The sequence below is a fragment of the Desmodus rotundus genome, chromosome 8, assembly GCF_022682495.2.
Source record: "Desmodus rotundus isolate HL8 chromosome 8, HLdesRot8A.1, whole genome shotgun sequence".
Classification (NCBI taxonomy): domain Eukaryota; kingdom Metazoa; phylum Chordata; class Mammalia; order Chiroptera; family Phyllostomidae; genus Desmodus; species Desmodus rotundus.
Genome location: NC_071394.1, coordinates 21,270,437 through 21,279,817, shown reverse-complemented (window position 1 = coordinate 21,279,817; position 9,381 = coordinate 21,270,437). Strand labels below are relative to the sequence as shown.

The window sequence follows — 9,381 nt, the reverse complement described above, 5'->3', positions numbered from 1 at the left end:
GCAACCCTGATGATCAGAGTTAAACATTCTGAAAGTCAGCCCGCTACTAAATGATGGAGCCTGCACTCTGTCTGATAGAGTTCTTATTCTTCCCATCATACCAGGTTATTTTATTGAAGAATTTAAATGTTATTTTTTGACTCAAGGATTTTTAGTTTTTTAATTTTTTTAATGTCTGTATAGTCTGGACAGAATGACGTCATTCAGAATTGAATCCAAGATCATAAATTCACTCTTCTATCTTTACGTATCTCCTCTGCAGCTAGTGCCATAGACAGTTCCTTTTTTTTTCACACTACTTCCTTAGCTTGTGGGAAATGACTCTCTTTGCTTCTTTCTCATACGTTGATTGCCTCTTTTCACTAACTCTTAACAATGGCTGATAAGCAGAAATTTTTAGCTTTCTTCCCTCACGTTACATACTCCCCCTTCACAATTTCATGGTCTCATTGCTTCGAATACTAAATATATACTTATGAATTTCAAATTGTTTTGTTTCCTCCCCAGGTCATTTCTTATTGTGTAGGTCCAAAGGTTCCTGACAGCAACTAGTCAGGTGGGAAAGGGCGGGGAAGGAAGCTCCCCCGTGAGGTTCAGGGGAAGGAAGTGCAGGGGCCCTGATGGTCTCATTCGTACATTTATTCAGTATTTATTCACTTATTTATAAAAACATATTGGCTGCTCTTACGGAGTTTCAAATCTAGAGAGGCAGGCCGACTGATCTACTAGGAACGTTAACCAAGGGTATGAGATGGCACAGTCAGTATTGTAACATAAAGCCCTGGACCACAGGTACATAATGTGCAAACGCTGAATCCCACTTAGTCCTCAAAGAGACTTAACAAAACATTTGGAGGGCATCAGTTTAGTCGAACATTAAAACTTTAATGGGGAGCGAATGCCATTAAAGAAGAAAGTTGGAGACAAACAAGGGATTCGGGCAGAACGCTGAGCTGAAGCAGGCCAAGACGAGGAAAAGGAACTGATTAGCGAGTGGGAGGAGGACGAACACTTGTGTAGAGAAAAATGAAAAATCAGGAGTGTACATTACAACCCTGCACTTGTTAAAACTCCAAGGTGAAATAAACACCTCAACCCAATCCAGCGCTGCTGCGGGACTGGCAGCCAGAGCGTCCTCAGCCTCCCCACGCCCCGCGCCGCTCGCCCCGCCCCCTTGCTCGACAACCACTCCTCATAGCCGCGTGCACGGCGGATCCCGCCTCCCTCGCTCTCTCCACCAATGAGAAGTGATGTCGTAATTCACTACCCCTGGTCACGGGTCACGTGACGCGCCTCCCCGCCCTCTCACCCTGCTGCCCCTAGGTTCTAAGAAGATGGCGAAGGTTTCAGAGCTGTACGACGTCACTTGGGAAGGTAACTGCAGGTGGGGCGGGCACGGGAAGACCGAAAGTTATGGGAAGCGGTGCGAGACACCTTCTGCCTTCGGGGAGCTGAAATCTCCGGTCTCTATTCAGCACTGGAGTTCTCACTGAGCGGGCCGAGCTGAGTTGGTGTCTGAGGCTGATCTGTTCCTGGTCGGCCACCGACCAGTGTCTGCGGCGTCACTCACCGCTTGTGTTCACTGATGGACCGTTCTACCTCCGCGCCAGTCCAAGGGTCCGGGGCCGCTTCCTTTATGATTCGGGAGGGGCTGCTGGGCGGCGCGGAGGAGGCGGAGTAGGTTCCTGCTGAAGCTTCTTTGCAGCCAACAAATCCCGGACCTGTAAGGCCTTTTAATTAAGTGCTGTGTAGTAAGGGTTACAACTTTGTGCCGAAAAGGTGTGTAAAAGACCCATGAACAAATCTGTTCTTCTGCATGTTACTTTACATTTCGCTCCCTCTTCGAAGCTGAGTGTCTGATTTCTTCCCTTTTTAATTACTCCGTGTCCCACTCCTCCATGACACACATTTTTGCACACAACACATTTCCTTCTTACTCCATACCAGGAATTCCTTTTCTGAAGGGGAAAAGAGCTGGTTATCTTGGGCGTGCGCGCAAGTGTGATGGACTTTTTTCGCCATCCTAGTTTAATGTAAGGTGGAGTGTGTTCTTTAAAACTGGAAGCAGTCAAGCTTTCAAACAATTTTTTCCCTTCTCAAAATCTTGAGCGGCAGACGTTATTGAGAGAAGAGCCTTGAGTTTCTCTAACGCGTGAAATTTCTGTAATTGAAATTTATATTCCCAGTATTTAACAGTAGACCTCAGTAGCTTATTTACGGAATGCATTCTTCCAGTGGTTAAATAGTGGGCTGAAAACGTGTACCGAAAGATATGTTAACCGGTGGTGAATACATCTCTCCAGCATTACAAAGTTGCAAACATGTATGGGAAAAGGTAAATTCTTTTACACTTGAGCGGAATTCAATGATTTGTTATTGGTTTTGTGGCACATTGTGAACCTCAGTGTTTCCACCTGTATTGGAGAATTCCATTATATTAAACAAAAGTATTAGGTGCTTGGTGCTAGATCTTGGATATATGAAGTCAAGTCCCACACAGCCCCTGCCTTCATGGAGTTCACAGTCTAATGGAGAAGACAAATGTGTCAGTGTGTAGTTTTAAAAGACTTGGCACGATCTGTTTCTTAAGCTGGATGGTAGATGTGTGGCTGTTATTTTTAATGTTTTTAAAAAATGTGTTGAATATATCATGCTTTTTGTTTTAAGAAAGTGCCATTTTGAAGGCATATTCAATATAGGTTTCTTAGATGATAGTGTCAAGTACATAGTCTTGAGGAATGAGTAAATGTGTACTACCAGGCGAGGTGATTTATACCCTATTCCAAGGTAACTTGGAATACCCTATGGGCGTTCTGAAAGGAGTGATTTAATTAGATTTAGAATAATAAATAATAAGAACTGCACCAGTTTGTTGAGGAACAACAAAAAAAGCATGTTAAAGTGCTTTTAAACTAAGTACTATATAAAAAGATGATCTGGCTCCTACCCCATGTCTCCAGCTTTGTCGTCAGCTACTTTCCCTCTGACTCTGAGCTGGCAGTGCTGGCTTTTATTGCATTTCGTCAGTGCGCCATGCTTCTCTTGTATGAGGGCTGGACACGTGCTACTAGCGGTGTTCTCCCCCATTACCCCACTCTTGCCCCCATTATAGTTTCTCATTTCTCAGAATCCCCCTCAAAGGTCATGTGTTTCAGAGAGCTTTCCTTGACTCCCTCACAGCCCTTCCCCACCCCTCCACCATCATCTTAAAAAGGAAGAAAAACAACAAAACCAAGCAGCAAAACCTTCCCCAGGTCCTTTAACTATGGGGTTTCATACTGTGGAAGCGCTTATGCAATTGTGTTAGATTTTAAAATTTTCTGTCTCCTAGAATGGGGGGAGGGACCAGGCCTCTGGTTCTAGTGCCTGACAAATGAGAAGAACAGAGTAAGTATTTGTGGACTAAATGGTTACTTGACTAATAATAAACATTAACAAACTTTTACAGAAAAGAATGTAAGTAATTTTTCTGATGTTGGAATAATTTCTTTTGTATCTTAGATAGACTTAGGCGACTCAACTATAAGATATGGTTTGCTTATTTGTGTAATAAGGGTTTAGATAGACCTTCCCGGGATTCTTTTTTAGGGGACTTTTAGGAAAGAGCAGTTGAGATTTTTCTCTCAGAGACTTAATGGCAATGGATTTTTAAAATGTAAAAGGGTCATGGGAGGACTCCCAGAGATAGCTTTTTGTTTATATTTTTTAGGAGGGAATGTCAGTTGGACCTGTGTCCTTAAGAATTCCACTGAACAGTATCATGAATTAAAGTTGTGGAAATGATTAGTTCAAAGAGTACTGTAATTCTTGTGATGTGCAAAGTGATCACATATTTATAAAAGAACTAATTGGTACATCTGATACTCTCCTAGTCTCTTGGGTTCTATAGAATAAGTTGAATATATTATTTATTTATTCAGCCAGTTGAAAGTTACTGAGTTTTATTGGAGATTTGGAGGTGTGAAGGAGAGTTATAAGGAGGGTGTAGTCAGGTTTTTTGAGAATAGGGTATTTGGGCAGGCTATGGATCCTAACATGATACCTGGCATATAGTAGACACTAAATGAATATTTGTGGAAAAATATTAAAAATGAAGGCATTTTACTTGTTGTCACTGGCCCTATGTCTTCTCTTTTTATCTAGTCCTTCAAACAACCAGTTTTGTTTCTGTGCTCTGCTACTCCAGTGGGGTTTCCAAGGAAACCTAATGCTGGGTCTGACGTGTCTGTATGTGCTTTGTACATCTGTACTGCATTTGTCATTGCAGATCACCCCCTCTGAACAATCTTTCCTTGGTTTCTGAATAACATTAAAGTTCCAATTTTCTCAGACCTTTCCTTTGCTTAGTTCTTTACATCTATTCGCTTTTTAATTTTTGGTGTCTTTATTGATTCTTTTCTTAGCCCTCTTTTTAATTTATTATTGGTGGTTATTAAACTTGAGATAAATAGACTCCTTGCCATATAGGCATAGGTGTTAAATGGTCTATGAATTCCCTGACATTATATGTAAAATTGAGTGTATGTAAACATGTACTTATTTTTGGGAAAAGGTGATTCAAAGGTCTCGTCAACTTCAAAGAGATCTAAAAAAAGGTTAAATGTCTTTGGGTTATCTCAGCCACACCTAGCTTTATTTAGCCTATATGCTAAATAACATTAATTAAACATATTTGAATACTTTGCACCAGCACTGTTCTAGTTCTTGTGGATACAGTTCAGAAGAAGATGTGAGAGGTCAGTGAGAGAGAGAGGGAAGGAGGTAAGGGACAAGATCCGATGCCTCCAGTAGGTAGGATTGAACCTGCAACTTTCGGGTGTGCAGGACAATGCTCCTATCAACTGAGCCGCCTGGCTGGGCCTCTTCTTCCTCTTTTGAAATAATTTTCTAAGCCCTTGTAATTTCCTGAGCGGTAGGGTTGACAGGAACATCTTTTGTTAAAATATTTTGTCTTAGTTCTCGATTTCTGACACAAGAGCTTCTAGACATGAGAATTTCTAGAACCATGTCTTTTTGTACACTATTGAGATGAGTGGTAGCTGGATAGCTTCAGGATGGGGGCTGGTCACCAGAAAGACCAAGGCATGATTAAGGGTTTTCAGCCGACCCCTCGACCTCTGGGACAGGAGAGGATGGGAAGATGGAGTTAATCACCAATGATTCAGTCATCCTATAGAATGAAACCTCTGTAAAACCCCCTAAACTACAGGAGTTGGAGATCTTCCAGGTTGGTGAACACATTAAGGTGCTTGGAGGGTGACATGCCCAAAGAGGGCAGAGGGCCTCTGGTTTTCACTTCCTTTTGGCTGTTCCTGAGTTGTATCCTTGACAACAAACCAGTAATAAGTAAAGCACTTTCCTGAGTTCTGTGAGCCATTCTAGCAGTGACATGGAGATTGGAGGAACCTGAGCTTTATAGCAGTTGTCAGAAGTACATGTGGCCCTGACTTGTGATTGGTGTCTGAAGTGGGTGGGGGCAAGCTGGTGGGGCTGACTGAGGCCTTCACCTGCTGGGTCTGATGCTAACTAACTCCCCGTAGTTGGTGCCAAAATGAGTTGAATTAATGGACACCAAGTTGGTGTTCAGGGACTTGGAGAAATGGTCGGTGTGGGGAAAACTCCCAACACATTTGGTGTCAGAAGTGTTCTGTGGGTAGGAACAGATCTTAATTGTATGAAAAGATGGATTAGATACAGACACTAGAGTTTACACTGTAAATTTAACAGTTTTACAGATACTATGCTGCTACATTGTTGTAATCCTACTTTCCTAATCTTATTTTTTAAGAGTATTTTTAGCCAGATATTCATCACTGGATTTAAATAAAATAACACTATTTGTTTCTGATTTCTGTTTACTAAGTGAATAGGTTTTGGGTTTTTTTTCCAACATTAGTTTGATATCAGTAATTAAATCGGTGACAGTGTTGCTAATACACTCTTATTTTGGTAGTTTAAACTATGCAGGCTATATAATTTGATGGATTAATGGGATAGAGCTTGGAGATGTGTATGTGTGTGTCTGAGTTTTAAGCTGCCATTGTCTGCAAAGCATTTGTGTTTACTAATACTTTGGCATTCTAACTTTATTTCTTGAGATCTTCATGTCAGGAACCATGTGTTTTTAACCAGGCACAGGAAATATATTTCTGTGGTGGTTTTGGTTGATTTTCAGATTACAAAATATTATACAATAACAGTTTTATGAGAGATTTGAGATCATTTCTAGCAAACATAAGCTCTGTATTTTAAAACTGTTTAGTTAATAAATTTCCGTGTCAGAGTTTCAAGGAAATTATACTGCAACTCTACTTTAGTATTTTTTGAACCTACCAATGTTTAATTTGGTAAAAGACAGACGGTTTTCTTTCATCTAAATTTTAAAGGACTATGCTCTTCTTTTTCTCTCTCCTTCCTTCTTCCCTCCCTCTCTTCCCTTTACCCACTCCCTTCCCTCTCATTGTGTCTTTTTGTTATAAAATAAAATGAAAACAGAAAATCACACAGAATAAATTTACTGCTGAATTATTTATTACAAAATGAACACCCTTGATACCACCACCCAGGTGAAGAATTAGAACTTTGCCATCCTTCCCAGAAGTTCCTCCTGTGTGTGCCTCGAGCCAATCATAGCTCCCCCTTTCCTCTTGTTAGTAGTCATTATCCTGATTTTTTTAGTCAATACCCACTTGTGTTTTAAAATAATTTTATTGTCCAAATGTATATCCCCAGACAGTATACTTTAGTCTTGCCAATTTTTATAAAGTTTGATGAGTTTTAAAAGTCTCTTTTGACCTTTATGTTCCCATTTGTCCCTTTGTTTTCCTTAAAATTTGTTGAAGAACTTGGGCCATTTTCTAATAAGCAGAATTGGTCATGTTGCTTTCTTTTTTTAGTTTACCTGTACCTTCAAACATTGGCTTCTATGTGAGCATGAAATACAAGGTGTACTAGAAACTAAATTGTCTTTCTCCCTGCTCATCTCCTGATCCCACTCTGTTTCTTTAATTCTAACTGCCAACAGGAGTTCTGTCTGTGGGAAGTAACCTACTTTTCTGTTTGCCTGCTGAATTCTTCAACGTGTAAGATTCAGTTCAAGGTTATATCCTGTGCACAGTGGGAGTCAAGATGATTTCTAGGTTTCAGTAGAAAGAATTAACTGTATTAATTTGTAATTTTCTAAGACCATTTTTATATATTCAGCTAGGGTCTGTTTTCATTTTATGATTTTTGTTTTTTATAGACTTTGAATTATAGGGACTCAGATAGTGCATATAAAAGTAGTGAAAATCCCATGTGCTTCTCTTATATTTATTCTCTAGGGGCCTAATGTATCGTTTATTTAACTGATTCGGCAACAAGTAATTAAATTTTTAAAATCTATTCAACAAGAAAGAAGGTGATACTTCAGATGAGTATGTAAGATTTTCAGAGGTAGGAAGAAGGCACGTATGTGGTTGGTGAATTGGACAGTTAATTCTATGTTAACTATATAAAAGAAGAATCTTGTTTACTGGATTAGTAGTCTTTTTCTCCCCTCCCCCCCCGGTTATCTTTATTATTATCAAAATGCTGTTCTTTAAAACTCAAGTTTTCTATTGTATTACAATATGTCAAATTGTTCTCTTGACTTTTGTTGTTTGCTAGTGCTTTTGCCCCTACTTTACCTTATTTATTTTATTTCTTATTTTAAATATAAAAATACCTTTTGTTTTAATTTTTAGCTATTTCCTTTGTATAGTTGTATATCTTTATGTATTGTTGCCGTAATGTCATGAAGGAAGTTTTCTGACAAATAACCCTTCAGTGCTGATAGCCTAATATGATACTCTGATTATACAGATCTTACATTCTTGAGACAGTAGGTCTACTTCAGGAGCACCTTGAATTTTTGAGCTTCCTATGTATAACTTTATGCATTTTCTGGGAAAATAACCCCTAGCTTTTATCAAATTCTGAACATTGTCTGTAACCTTGAAAATGTTAAGATATGTAATAGCTTAAAGGGATAGAGGATCTTTGTAGTGGACCCATGCCATTCATTACTTGTAAATAGTTGTAATATCTGTTAGTCTTCCAAAGGATCTGTTTTTCTTGTTAAATTGGTATTATGCTTTTTTAACTTTGGGATACATGGACTTTTAAATTAATGTGAGTTTATTTTCTTTACCAAAAAAGTTGACTTCATTTTGTCAATTTCTTCACCTTGATCAAATATACTGTACTTTGCCATGTGTAATGTGCTCCTGTGTATAATGTGCACACTTTCTTTGTGTGCATTACACATGGGATTATTATACCCGTTATTATACCCATTGTATGTAATCATAACCATGTATGATGTTCATTCTTATTCCCTAAAGAATTTGGGGGGGAAAGTGCACATTGTACACGGCAAAATATGGTATGTATGATAACATGTATTTTGTTTTCAGAAATGCGTGATAAGATGAGAAAATGGAGAGAAGAAAACTCAAGAAATAGTGAGCAAATTGTGGAAGTTGGAGAGGAACTAATCAATGAATATGCTTCCAAGCTTGGAGATGATAGTAGGTTTTTTAATGTATTACATTTATGCTCAGCACATGTCTGTTTAATGTTCTCAGTTTTTTTAAAAGCCTTCTTTTACTATATTTTTTTCTAGTGTTCATATCAGTCTATCTGTGATTTGTCATTTTGAAATAACTTCTCAGAAAAACTAATGACACTTTATTTTGGGAAGGCTTTGCAATTGCTGTTAGTAGTGAAGCTATCAACTAGCCATTTTTGTTTTAAAGCTCACAGGGCTGCAGTCCTGGTCTGGCCAGAATGTATTTCATAAAGAATCGTTTAGAACAGTTAAAATAGTAGATCATTTGAGATTTTATTTTTACTTGATAAGATTAAATATTTTACATTGCTAAAAGTGTATAAGGATGCTTTCTTTCCTAATTGCCAATATAATACAGTAAATCAATTTTCAGTTATAAGTCCTATTCTCTAAAATATCAAACAGGAAGAATTTATTTTCTACCTTCTGTTGGGAGATTTTTGTGGTAAATTTAGGCTTTTTTTCCCTTTCTGTATGTATCTAGTTTGGATCATATATGAACAGGTGATGATTGCAGCTCTGGACTATGGTCGGGATGACTTGGCATTGGTAGGTATTTAAACTGATTATATTTTATATTTAATATGCTTCATGGGTCATATATAAGCAGTGAAGGCTTAATGTATGGCTTGTATAGAATGCTTTCTACAGCTGGTTTTCAGTGTTACTCTTTGGAGTAGGTAGGACCGAGTAGACACTTTGACCATAGTATGTTCTTAAATCTTTTTAACAATCATGAGAAGTAGATATTTACTGTCCTAGTTTTACTGAAGAGGTTAAATTAATGAGTG

General features: G+C 38.5%; 1 protein-coding gene across 3 annotated transcripts in view; it reads left to right on the top strand.

Moving 5' to 3' along the window:
- The first annotated feature begins 1,285 nt into the window (after nucleotides 1-1,285).
- Nucleotides 1,286-9,381, top strand: part of EMC2 (ER membrane protein complex subunit 2) — a 53,255-nt gene continuing 45,159 nt past the window's right edge. For all 3 annotated transcript variants that reach the window (XM_045181489.3, XM_024572123.4, XM_024572122.3), the window contains exons 1-3: nucleotides 1,286-1,374; nucleotides 8,436-8,549; nucleotides 9,075-9,139. In XM_045181489.3, coding sequence (XP_045037424.1) covers nucleotides 1,335-1,374; nucleotides 8,436-8,549; nucleotides 9,075-9,139 — 219 coding nt within the window. In that variant the 5' untranslated portion in view covers nucleotides 1,286-1,334. The remainder of the gene's footprint in view (nucleotides 1,375-8,435; nucleotides 8,550-9,074; nucleotides 9,140-9,381) is intronic.